The sequence below is a fragment of the Miniopterus schreibersii genome, assembly GCF_964146895.1.
Source record: "Miniopterus schreibersii genome assembly, chromosome: 4".
NCBI classification, from domain to species: domain Eukaryota; kingdom Metazoa; phylum Chordata; class Mammalia; order Chiroptera; family Miniopteridae; genus Miniopterus; species Miniopterus schreibersii.
In genome coordinates, this window is record NC_138105.1 from 84,665,600 (window position 1) to 84,679,050 (window position 13,451).

The following is a 13,451-nucleotide window of genomic DNA, read 5'->3' on the forward strand; positions in this document are numbered from 1 at the left end:
CCCGCGGGCAGAACAGTGCGCGTGGAGCGTGGCTGCGGCCCCATTTCACAGGTGTGGCCCGGGAACGCGGAGTCCCCGGAGTCCCAGTAAGTCCGCAGGTTCTCGGAGCCGAGCCGAGCCGAGCCGAGCCGAGGAGGGCGGGAAGCCACAGCTCCGGGGGCTGCGGGCGCGGCCCGCCCGGCCCGGCTGCGGCACCACCCGCGTATCCCCCGCGAGCTCTCAAACTGCCGGCTGGAACCCCGAGCAGGGCGGCCGGGCGGGGCCGCGGGGATCCCGGGCGCGTCCCAGCGCGCGCAGACACGCGGCACCCAACCCGCACGCGTTAGCGCCCAACTCACCAACTCCCGGACTTTCGCAGAGCTCCCGCGGGCGGGGGAGCCGCCGAGGAGCGGACGGCACCATCGCGGCCCGAGAGGGGGGAGCGGGCCGCGCTCCGACCCCGGCGCGCCCGGGAGGACGAGGAAGAGCCGCGGGAAGGCTGGGGCTCGCATCGCTCGTCGCTCGGCAGCCGATCCGCAGGCGGCAGGCGCGGGGCGAGCGGCTCGCGGGGGCACGGGCGTGGCGGGGACGGCGGCGACTCCCCTGCGGCGGCGGCGCGGTGTCCAAGCCCGGCTCCCCGGCTGGCGAGCGGCGGAAGTGCCGCGGAGTTGGAGCGGGGCCGGCGCCGCGGCCGCTTCTCGTCGCCGAGCTGCTGCCGCCGCCGGGCGGACGGGCGGACAGGCGGACGCCCAGAGCTGGGGGCCGCGCGGCGGGACCGGCGGGACGCGGCGGGGCTGACCGGCCCCGATGAGGCGGAAGGAGAAGCGGCTTCTGCAGGTGGTGGCGCTGGTGCTGGCGGCCCTGGTCCTTCTGCCCAACGTGGGGCTGTGGGCGCTGTACCGCGAACGGCAGCCCGACGGCACCCCCGGGGGATCTGGGGTTGCGGTGGCCCCGGCGGCCGGACAGGTGAGTCCCCCAGTTGTGACGGGGTTGGGAACACTTTCTCCCCAAATTTACTTACAGCTTTCAGTCCCTTCCTTCGCCTTCCCCTGCCTTCTCAGAGTCAGCGCCGGAGACTCTTCTGTTCTTTCCATTTTTTGAATGGGAAATTGAGGCTTAGAGAAGGGCAACGACTTGTCCAGGGTCCCACGCCCGTCAGAGCCAGAGCCAGAACTAGAAACCAGTACTCCTGATGCCCAGTCTGGAGGTCTGCTTCTTACCGTAGGTTAGCATTCTCTTTTCGGTCCATGTTTGGGTATCCCCTCACCCCTTCCAGCATCTCTCTTTTGGAGGATCCTGTCTGCATGCCTGTATCCCAGGGTAACTCCTTCTGGAGATCCCAGTACTTCTGTTTGGTGTCCAGGTATTTTCTGCTTACTCCCACCTGCTGATCCCGGTGTTCCCTACTCAGGTCAGCTGCTTTCCTGCTTCCCCATCTGCCCAAAGGCACACCTGGGCCTCCCTCCTTCCAGGTTTGTTCACCCTCCCTCCTCCCAGCCCTTTCTTTCCCAGATCCTGAGTTCCTTGGAGGATGCAAAGACCACGCTTCCCTTGGAGCTTCAGGCCCTAGGCGTGGGGAAGGGGGTGAGCCCCTGGTCCTGGAGTGGCCTGCTGCCTTTGACCTCCTGGTGGTCCAGAAGTGGGGGCTCTGGTGGAGGGATCCCCCAAATTTCCCAGAAGCTATTTGTGCTCAGCGCCCTGAAGATGAAATATTATATGCTTTCCTTGTCCCTTCTCAGAGTACCGTGACCCCTCTGAACTTGTTCAGGCTAATTAGGTGTGGTGTTTCTCGCAGCAAAGACTAGGACCTTAATTGTTTCTGCCGCCTCTCACTCATGTGTGTGTGTTCGCGTGCACTGTGTGTCACACATACATATAGACTGCTAGCAGAAGCTCTGTCAGATCACTCCTACCCTTCCAGCCCCTGGCTCAGTAGGTGACAGTGAGTGTATGCATGCTGGAACTGTTTCACACAAGGGGACATTTCGGGTTTGTTATGGGATTTCCTTGTTCCATAGGAACTGGATAATTTGTGCATCAGGGTCAAATTTGACTGATTGTTGGCAGGATGAGTGAAGAGGCTGACTTTTGAAGCTAACTGTTTTCCTTCCTCTTCCCAATATCCGGCTGATCTCTGGGCAGTGTGGCATCTTGAGCACAGAGGGATCTTTGCGACAGAGCTGACCAATTTTGAGTGTAGCCTGTCACTCAGTAATTGTTGCAAACCATCCTGCTGGGCCTGATTGATCTTTCTGTTTGGACACTAAGGGCCCTTGCTAACTCATTTCCTAAATCCCTGGTTTAGACCCTGACAGCCAACTTAGACCCCTCTCCCTTATTCTGTATTCATATGGGTTTTTGATTCATGAATTATTTCTTCTGTTCCCACCCTGTGCCAGCATCAGGGTTAGGAGATCAGGGATCTATCCTCTGCCCTTCTGTTAACTTGCTATGTATGTCCTTGCTCACATCCCAGGTCCATCTCTGAGACTCCCTTTCCCTTTATGTAAAATGTGCTTTTTGGTCCGGCTCCACCACTCTTTAATACCATCATTGAATCAATAAGTACTGTACATGGACCACTTTTTTCCTGGGGCAGGAGCCCCTGGTAGCATGCCTAGCTGCTGGGGCACCATACTGGACACAACTGCAGGTCAAGGGGGAGTGTCCTGCCCAAGTGCAAACTCTCCTTTGGAATAGCTCTGGCCAGTTCTAAAATAGCTCATAACATTCTGCCTCTGCCTGGAGAAAGCCCTCGTATTTCATTTGCTGTGGATGCCAGACATCCTGATTCTCATTTTCTATAGACCCAGATGTGTAGAGAGAAGGTCAAGGTTAACTGCCAGTTTGGCCTGAGCTTTCAAAGTAAATTACTCACTTGTGCAAGAGGGACTTGATGGAGTAAGGCAGCCTTTTGGGCAGAGACAGAGGGAAGCAACAGCTGGGCGCTGCTCAGAGTCCTTAACAGAAATGGACAGACAAAGCACATCTGGGAAGGTCTAGTTGTTCATTTCTTTTGCTCTGCGGTATCGTCAAGAGGAGGAGGGAGAAGTGGTGAGTGGGGTTTGGTGGTGGTGGTAGGCGTGCCAACTGGTTATCTTTGCTTTAAGGAAAATCTCTTTGCTTCCTGGGCACAGCAGAATGGAGCTGTTTCCCCAATGGTAAGCTCTTCTAGGTGCTATAGGATTCCGCATTCATCTGCTGCCCTTCAGGAACACTCTGCCAAATTTCCACACAGTCCCCTATTTGTTCCACTCTCCTGCAGATGCACAGCACTGGGCTTGGCCCCCAGTCCTGTGTTTGAATGTCAGCTGGCCTTGAGGGAAGAGGCTGACTTCTCACAGCTACAGTGTCCTGTCCCTCATCCCAGTGTACTGGAATGTGCACGGAACATGTCAGGCTGCTGTCTCGGAAATCTGGCATCTGGAACACACAGAGCTTCTTTCGACAGGGCTGACCAGTTCTGATCTCAGCCTGTCACTCTTGTAATTGTGGAGAATAATCCCAGAACACCTCGTTGATCTTTCCCGTAGAAATAACTGCAGAGGCTCTGGAGAGAAGTCTGACAGGACTTTATCCAAATGAAAAATATATTCCTTGTGGGTTTGAGAGAAGTTTCTTTGAGGGTAACAAACACACTGAGCAGTCCTTTAACTCCTTGATTTCTCCACTGGATTGAAGAATACAGAGTTTTAAGTTAAGAGCATTTATCATCTGCTAGAACTTAAAGTCTACATAACTGTCACTCTGGCTCATTCTAGGTGCACCTCTGGAGCTGGGGAGAGCAGCAGATTTATAAAGAACACATAAGGCTTTTAGGATTTCAGCATTCATCTGGTCAGACAGCTCAGCTGGCTGCTTTGAAAGCTGCAAAACCAAGCAACAAATGCCAGTCTCGAAGCCATCTTCAGTTTAATTTGGGGTCCCCCTCTCATTCCCAGCCCCCATCTGCTTAACATCTTGGTTTGATTCTACAGTCTGTTTCATATTCCAGACTTGGGAACTGGCCATTAAAAACCCATACTTGGAAGTACTGTGCAGTTCCTCCCCATTTCTGAGCCGTAATCTCTTGTGAGAAATGACTTCATTGGATAATAGCTACTGTGGAATAGAAATTGGTGGGATAATGGAATACCAATGACTTAAAGTTTCAAGTATCAAGAGCTTTTTTTCAATGTGTCTTCATTTTCCATTGTGAGCTTTATTCTTAGAACGTCCAGAAATCAATACTTTTTTCCCCTTTGTCAGTCTTCCTGGTGTCAGAGCCTTACCAATCAGAAAGTTAAGTACCATAGAAATGTAGCTTTGGAATGACGTCCTTACTTTTCCATGGAGGGGCTGGGATCCTTTAGATGGCTAATCACTTCTCTGCCTGCATGCCCAGCTGAAATCTGATGCCACAGGGGAAGGGTTGGTGATTTACCTGAGTAAATCTGGCTCCCAGCCTGCATTCTCTTATCCTAGATTTACATTCTCCCAAGGAGCCCAGCTGAGGAAGGCTTGGGAGCAGAGGCCTGGGTTCTAGTTCTCTCTCCTTCCCTAAATTTACTGTGTGACCTTAGGAAAGTGGTTTAACCTCTCTGGGCCTTGAGTTCCTCATTTGTGAAGTAAGGGCTTAGATTTAGAAGAGGAAAGGCAGTTGTGTGTTATAATGGTGCTTCCCCTCCCCTGGCCAGGGAAGACCTTGCTAAGCAATCTCTTTCCCTTTAAGCCCAGACTTGGCCTCAGACTTTTCCTCAGCACTGCTACTCAAGTGGTGTCAATGGCGTGTTGAAACTCATGTGCGATATACGGGATGGATACTGTTAGGACTCTTCCAACTCTAACATCCTGGGGTTCTGGGAGTTTGTTTGGAAGCATGTATTGAAAAGGCCTGGAGAGTAGCAGTGTGTTTAACCAGGCTTCCGTATCTAACTTGTGATGAGGCCATTACTTAGAGATATATTCAAACTCTAATGCCTTCTCTCAGGCTGTAGTCTAACGATGTTCAGCTTTTAATCTGCTGGCTCCAGTGACACGATAAAAAAAATAATGGAACCGGGAATGAAAAAGCAAAGCCTGTTTGAAAGATAACCATCTAGCTTGCTAATTGTACCTTGTCCACAGTCAGCTCTTCCACAGAGATGGCATCAGGATCTCATCACGTAGAAATTCCTGGAGGCAAACTTGGCAGTCAGAAGTATGTCCCATGACAGCTAAATGTTCATGATGGTGTTTGCAGTGGGTTTTTTATTTTGCATATATCTGACCCTCGGCATTCCATATATGTGTCAGAGCCAGCAAAAGGAGAGCTGATGGATAAGGCTCTGCCCCCAGGAAGACTGAAGTAAGACTCCTGCTTCTCTGAAAACCACGGTCCCTGGGCCCAGTGGAGTGGGGCAGGGAGGTAGCCTGTATGTGCCTGAGTTCCAGTGGCCCTCCCTCCAGGAAATGCCTAGGAGCACATAGCATGAGGCCTGGCCCTTAAGATAGTCAGAGCATGTTCGCTGAGTGGCGATATGTACCAGCAGGAAGGGGGCTCCATAAGTCATCTAGCCCAGCCCCCTCATCTCGGAGATGTAGAAACTGAGGCCCAGGAGAGAGGAGATCGGTTCACAGGGGCATGCAGAGCAGAACCCATCCCTTACTGTTTCACCATCAGTATTTCCCCCTCCGCACCCTAATATTTGATCCCTCTCTACCATTGTTTCCCTCGTGAGCCAAGATTTTCACTCCCAGTTTTGGAGGCTGGTACTTACGGAGACCAACTCTCTGCTGGAACTTACCTGGCTTTTAACTTTCCCCCCCAAATGTTTATCATTTTAAAGCAAGTAAAATGGATTAAATTTTAAAGTGGCAAAGGGATCCAGCAGGGGAATTAAAGGAGTTAAGAGGATGCATCACACTTGGCACTTCTACTGCTATCCGTGGCAGACAGAGCTAATCTCAGTTTAAGAGCCACCTCAGATCCTCTGTCAGTTATAGGTAACAATGAATTAAGCCACGTGGGCCGAAATGAGTAAGGGAATTTAATAAGCTCCTTTAATTGCAGTTGACTTCAGGTATGGCATGTTCCAGAGGTTCATGCCCTAGACTGAGCCCCCATGGTAGCAAAAAAATGGTTGTAGCTCTCTGATCTCATACCCACACCCAGATCCTAAAGGAAAGAGTCTGTCTCCTCTGATAGCTTCTGAAGCCAAGAGGGGAAACTGCTTTCCTATAAGCCCTAGAAGATCTCCTTAGGTATTATAGGCCAAATTTGGATCTAATGTGCTCTTTAAACCATTCACAGTTTATGCTGATACACTTAACCCACCCTGGAGCTAGGAGTTGGGCCAGGCCACCCAAATCTTAGGAAGAGCCATTCCCCAGAGAAAAATATGGGTGCTCTTTTGGGGAGGAGAGGAAATGAAATCCGGAGAAGACACCAACAAATGTCCACTTCAGAATCCTGCTGACACAGAATCCCAGGCAGTTACTACTGAGGGATCAGACTCGGTCCTCGAGCTAACACCCCTTTGCCATCCTGGACTCAGTTTTGATCCCGGAACCTGAAGTCTGGAGGTCTGATTCATCTCAGCTCCCCGTACTCTTGGCTCAGATGATTAACTCAGGGGCCTCAGCTTTCTCTTGAGGACAGCTTGGGTGGAAACGCTTGCCAGCCTGGCGAAGGGGGGCGAGACAGCAGGTGAAAGCTGCCTTACTGCATCTTACTGATGAGTTCCGCTTCAGCCCTCCTCCCTCACTGGCGTCCTGAGAGCGGCCCCCGCCCCTTTGCACACACATTAAAAGTCAATTCATTGAAAATTTTCTCTCAAGCTGAAAAAGAACTTCTGTCTCTTCAGCTTTGACTTGTTTTTCTGCCTGGCCCTCTTAGCTGGAGGAGGCGGAGTGTTCATACTTTGGAAGCTAGAGGAAGCTAAACAGTTCCTCTTGCTGGGGTGGGTGGGTGTGTATTTATGAGTGTGTAGCTTTCTCTCCATGTGTCTCTCTTCTTTCTTTGGATGGTTCCTGCTTGCTGCCCTCTGCTGAGTATAGATAGAAGGAAGGGGGAAAAGCAGGCCCATTTGTTTCCTTCCCTTTGGTTTTGAGAGAATTCTGAGTTTTAAATGCTAGGTTTTCTTCAGTTTGGTGATAAAAGCCACATCATAAAATGATGCTAAGAACGATGATGCTGAGCATGATACTGTTAATAACAATAATAGCAGCTACCATTTATTTAGCACTTCTGCTAGGGGCCAGGATTAATGGGCCCTTGACCTGCACAGCTTGTCAAATAGTCACAATAGTTCACAGGCAGGAACAAATGAGGGAGCTGATTCTCCTAAATTGAGACACTATGGGACAGTGTTTAGGGCCTGTGGCCAAGGTAGGGAGGAATGCCTAGGAAGGTCAGCAATCCAAGCATAGGTGGTTGGCCTAATAGCACAGGGTTCAGAAGTTGAGCAGGGCCAGACAGCCTCTCTCAGGATTGGGTGTGGGGAGGAAGCTGTGCATTCACAGGCAGCTCTTTGTGCCCCACCCCTGATTCTTTGAAATCTGAAGCAATTAAGGGGGAAGGGGGGACACGTTGCTGCTTCCTACCTTGGGAGAGAACCCAGATCCTCTGCTTCCTTCTAGGAAGTATTCTTTGCTGCCTCCAAGAAGCATTCTTTGGTTACTCCAGCCCTCAGGGGTTTCTCACAGGTCTTAGATCCCCTAAGCTTTGATATTTCTAATCTGCCTACTTAGATCAAAGGTCTTCCAGGAAGGCATAGCCTGGTGTTTCTTTCTGCTTCTCCCTTCCTGCACCTGGCAGTGTGTTCCACGTGCCTCTGGGACTCCACACATAGTGCTCCCTTGCCTCTGACACCCTTCTTCTCTGCTACCCTCTCTCCTAAACCTGGCTGGCCCCTGCTGTGGCAGCCTGGGTAGCAAGGGTGAGTCAGAGTCTCAGAGCAGAGCTCCTTGTATAAATGTATCTTGCAGTGTAGTAGTCGTTTTTAATCTGTCCAGACTGGCTGCTCCTGAAGGCAGGAGCTAACCTCTATCCCCGTCACCCACTCTTGTGTGCCCCAGATACTTGACGGTGACTGAAGAAGCAAGTGAGTGAATGGCAGGTTGGTTGTCAGTAACTGCTGGCCTAGTGCAGGGAGCTTAGCCTTGAGGAATGCACGGTGCTTCAGGATTCCCTGGAAGCCTGTTAACTTGGATACTCCAGGGCCCATGCCCAAGGAGCATGATCGGGCCACTGTGGGGTGGGCCAAGGAACCTTGTACTTAACAAACGCTACTGAGAGTCCAGCTCTCTTCTCTCTGCCCAGGTCCCCAACTTGCCAGCTTTGTCTTCCCCAGGGACCCACTCCACTCTCCCCAGGAGTGCTTTGGGACCTGCCTTTGAACTTCTATTCCTGGAGTTGCCAACCAGTACTCCCAGGGGAGCCCTGTGGAGCCTGTTTGTTAGTAGTGGCGCTGTATCAGGTGCAAGCCGGCTCAAGGTTGGGTCTGAGATCTGCGATGGGCAGTGCACTTTGAAAATCCCTCCACTGTAGGCTGCAAGGACTCTCTAGGACCCGACAGTTTCGTTTTCCTCTGATGTCCATGGTCTGGTACCCTTCCAGGATGGGTGCTCTGCCATTCTGCTTGGGGGCAAGAGTGAGGTGCCTGTGGTAGAGGGAGCAGTGGTACTGAACTTGGGGCCTCCCTGGGAAAGGGCAGCATTAGGTAGACTCTAGGAACCTCTCCCGTGAGCTGGAGAGAGAGTGGAATTAGGAACCAGGCCCAGCGCTGTCCAACCTCTGGAGCTGCAGCTGTCTTCTAAAATGAGCACAATGATTGCTATTTCATAGTGCCATGAAGATGATTAAATTATATGAAAGATGAGAAAAGTGCGGTGCAGAGAGGTTTAGCGACGTAACCACAGGTAGAAAGTAATGGCAACAGGACTCCAACCCTGGTGTGTCTCGTGAGTGGAGCACATAGCCTGGGGCTTCCTTCTGCCTCACCACCCACTGGCCCTGTGACCTTGGTGAGTCCACCTCCTCCCCCTGGACATGAGGCCACAGTGGGAGGTTATCTCCCAGGGCCCTATGAGCCTTGGTTCTGGAAAGCTCTTCCCTTGGTTGCATGCCTGGGTGGCAGTGCCAGGGCAGATCATAGCAGGCCCCACGTGCCTCCTGGGAGCCTCCCTGGGGCAGCCCCCTGAGAGCCCAGTTACCAGGGTGTGTGTTTGTGTATCCCCCATGGGTTACAAAGGGGAAGCTCCTTGAAGAGGCAGGCTGCTTAACAGAGGGGGGCTCGCTGGTGGGGGCTGAAGGAAGATGGTTTCTTACAAGGAACAGGTTGGAAACATCTGGTGGGGGAGTGTGTGTGAAAATTACTTCCTGCTGCTAAAGCACATTGTATGTGCTCAACTGAAAACTGTTATTTTTGCATGTTTCCTCTTGAGTATTGATCAGAGTCAGCTGCTGACAGTTAAAATGTGTATGTGTGTGCACATCTATTTGTGAAATAACCAGTTTCTAAATCTGGCACCTAACTTTAGTGAAAAGTTAGTGACTGTGTTCTTGGGGCACCAGGGTCTGTGATTCAGATTCCTGGTTATTTTATTGATAATAAACCTTAATGGCTGTCTCCTTCAGAGAACTTCTTTCATGACTTTATTTGACCTTTATATTACTTTTTTTAAATCTTATGTGTGTACTTTAATGGAGGTCGTAAACTGGTACCCTGTGGGCCTGGTATAGCCCAAAGATATGTTTTGTGTGGCTTATCTAGTGCTGGCCCAGAGATAGTTAGGTGTCTTTATCTTTAAATGTTAGTAAGCTATCATACCTAAACATTGGAATATTTCACATTTAAAAAAATTCTCATTTCTGGTTTTTGGGGAAAAATGGAAAAGTCTGGCACCAGAGCTCAAGTTCCAGTATGACAAAAAGTGGCTGGATCTGGGGAGCAGCTGCCCCCTCGGGACAGACTTAGCTCTGTTGCTGGCCATGGTCCCAGCCGTACTTTGTGTTCTCAAACCTGGGTTCTCCACGTGACCAGCCTGGCCTCCGGAGACATTTGAGTTTGGGAGCCCGGCTTTGTAACCTCTGTCCAGTTTGTTCTCTGTGTCATGCTGGAGACATGATGGGCCTTATGGCCCCACTTTAGAGATGAGAAAAATAAGGTTCAAAGAGCATAAGTGATATGACCATTCACAGAGCCAGTAAGTCAAGGCTCATCCTGCTGACTGTCACCCTAATGTACTTTTCGGGAAACAAATAAAGAGATGGTTACTTGGAAATATAAATATATAAACCTTAGGCTCTTGAACAAACTCACTTAAGTTTATATCCGATGTTCATGCTCTATCTGAGCCCAAGAATCACTTACCTTGCTTCTCTGTGTCCGTAGGTGTTCTGAATTTGAAGGCTGCCCTGTCTATTAAAGTTCATTCCAGCTGTGTCAGGGGCTGCTGGAGGTTTGTTGGAAATGGAGAGAGCACAGGGTCCACTTTGTTTTCTGCCTTGTGCTTCCTGGCACATCAGGAAACTCCAGATTATGCATTCCTGTTACTGGGAGTGCTGGGAGTCTGAAATGAGGGGGAAAGATGGGTTTCCCCGCAGAAATGGCACTTTCTGAATTTCCTGTGTGAGGGGGCCCTTAGGGGCATCTGGGGCATTTCTGAAAAAGAGAGAGCCTGTGTGAGAGCAATTTGGGGCCAGCAGAGCTAGCTGGGCGAGGCAGTTGAGCTGAACACAGCCACCGTGTGTCTGAGTATGGGGCCCTTTGCCGGGGCAGGAGTCGCTGCAGCTCCACCCCCTTCAGGAACCTTCCCTTAGGTTCCAGGTGGCTGCTGGTGTGGCAGTCGGGCATGGGTGTGGGGCACAGTCGGTATGGCTGCCAGTCCTGGGCCAAGAGCTAGGCTCTGTCTTTGAGGCCTGGTTCCAAAGCAGTGACCATGGTGAGCATTAATTTATTGAGCAGTTGCTGCGTGCCTGAGCCCATCTCATTCCATCAGGGTTATAACCCCAGGAGGCAAGTGCTCATTTTTGCATGTGGGAAAGTGAGGCTCAGGAAGCTTAAATAACTTCCAGGAACGCAGAGGAAATAGGGGAGGGACGGAAAGTCAGATTTCCCACTCTCACACTTGTCCTCCTCCCTACCATGCTTTATTGATGCCTGTGGCAAGTCATTTAACCCCCCTTGGCCTCCATTTCCTCTCCCTAAAGTGGGAATAGTACCTTCCTGGCAAACAGCGGAGTGCATATGATTCTGCCTGTCCCGCTCACTTTGGGCCGTTGTCAGACTTTGCTTCTGCTGTGAGGCAGCCAAGGGCCCTGCCAGGGAACAATGAGCACATTAAGAAGGCTGCTAGGTGCCGAGCCAGAGGTATTAAAGGGACATTTGAATAGTTTTAACCCTAATTGTCAGGCTTTTGCTCTCTTTTTTTCTCTGTAGCGTTTAAGAGGGGAAAAGGTGTGGATTTCCTCCCTCTGTGGTTTGTGTGGGCCCCTTTCGCTCCTCTCCTATTCTCAACCCCTTTCTCCCCCGTCTCTCTATGCCTCGCTCTCCCTCTACTCCCACCACCTCTATGCTGCGTGTTGTCTCTCAGCAAATATGATGAGAGATGAGACTGAAGAAGCCACAAGACTACCACTGTGGAATCCACAATTCCAAGGGACAGTCTTTCATCTTGTCCCATCTCCTCAACCTCATCCCTCCCAAATGGTCAGCCGTCTATGGCTTGAACACCTCCAGTGATAGGGAGCTCACTCCCTTTAGTTCAGCAGAATCCTAGGTACCCTGCTATAGCTCAGGATGACTTAGAGGATTTCCTTAGTGCCCATTACACATCTTTTAGGCTCCTTTCAAATCTGTCCTTTCCCAAAAAGTCTTCTCTGGTCTTTCCAGTTAGAATTAATTTCTCTCTTGGAAATGCTTACAGAATGTAATTTGTACAACATTAGTGGCATGGATGTTATAGTGCTGTGTTTTGCCATTTCTCTAGGCAGAGGGAGGTAATGTTGAAATAGCCTTCTTAGCGGGACAGCCCCTTGGGTTGCATTCCAGCTGGAGAGAAGGAACCCCAGAGAACTGCCATGTGGGCCTAGGCTTCCTCCATTTTCTAGAAGATCCATCTCCAAACATGGCCAATGTATTTTATCTATTCTTTTAGTCCAGGGAATATTTGAGGTGTTGTGAACCATGTGGGTTTCGCTGTGACTACTCAGCTCTGTCACTACACTGTGAAAGCAGCCAGAGACAATTCATAAATGAAAGCATGCTGTGTTCCAATAAAACTTCATTTGCAAAAACAGGCAGCAGACTGGATCTAGCAAGCTGCAGTTTGCCGACCCTCTTGTTATCTCTTCCTGGGGGAGGAACCACGTTGAGTTGCTCCGTGGCCTTGGGCAGGTCCTACTCCCAGGACCACATCTCCCATTCAATCGATGAATGGACTGTTATGGGTTGAATCATGCCCCCCAAAAGATTGTTGAAAGCCTAATCCCCAGCACCTCAGAATGTCACCTCATTTGGAAATAGGGTCATTGCAGATGTATTTAGTTAAGATGAGGTCATGCTGGACTGTGTGACTGCCTCGTGTCCTTGTAAGAGGAGAGACACAGAGAGGAAAGATGGCCATGTGAAGACTTAGGCAGAGTGGAGTTATGCTGCCATAAACCCAGGAATGCCTGGGGCAACTGAAAGAGGCTTGGGAGGGGACATGGCCCCGCCAGCCCCTTGCTTTCCAATTTTCAGCTTCCAGAACTGTAAGAGCACACGTTTCTGTTGTTCTTAGCCCCCTAGTTTGTGGTACGTTTTTAGGTAGCCCTAGGGAACCAATTCATGGACCATCTTCCATTTCCTCGATCAGACTGTTTTGTGTGTGTGTGTGCGTGCGTGTGTGTGCGCGCGCTCATGCATGTGTTTTTGTGTTGATTTTGGGCGGAGTGGATAAAACACTTTGCAAAGGCAGGATGATTGTCTTAATCTCATCTAGGGACTTCGATTCCTTTTTAATTCATGGGGAAAATCCTCTCTTCCTATGGAGGATTAGCATGTTACCCTGCACATACGCATTCTTCATAAAGCCACTCTCCTCATTAAGAGTCAATCTCTTTTTTTTGTTTTAAACTTAGCTTTTAACCTTGAGTACCAGTGGGTAAACATGTGGTACATACAGCCTTTTACTTAACTGTATTACCTTCCTTTTTCTGAGTTCCACCTATAATGATTTCAACAATTTATTTTTATCCTGGGTTCCAATGCAGTTGATTTGGGGGGGCTATGTGATAGGTACAGGACACAGCCCCTGCCTCTAGAGAGGCCCTTGTTTAAGTTCATGGTGATGTTGTGCACAAGGCAGAGAATTTTTTTTACTGCAAGGGTCAGCCAGGTGCTATGGGTATGAGGAGGAAGAGACTGCACTGGTGGAGGTCTGACAGGCTTCTGAAAGGTGGTGGCTCTTAAGGCGGCCCGAAAAAGGTTAGGAATTTACAAAAGTGTATATGCTAGGCTTGGGGCCTC

The 13,451-nt window shown here is 50.4% G+C and overlaps 1 protein-coding gene across 1 annotated transcript in view; it reads left to right on the forward strand.

Moving 5' to 3' along the window:
• The first annotated feature begins 643 nt into the window (after positions 1–643).
• GALNT10 (polypeptide N-acetylgalactosaminyltransferase 10) overlaps positions 644–13,451 on the forward strand; it is a 170,515-nt gene continuing 157,707 nt past the window's right edge. Inside the window, exon 1 of the mRNA XM_081135940.1 lies at positions 644–945. Coding sequence (XP_080992066.1) covers positions 787–945 — 159 coding nt within the window. The 5' untranslated portion in view covers positions 644–786. The remainder of the gene's footprint in view (positions 946–13,451) is intronic.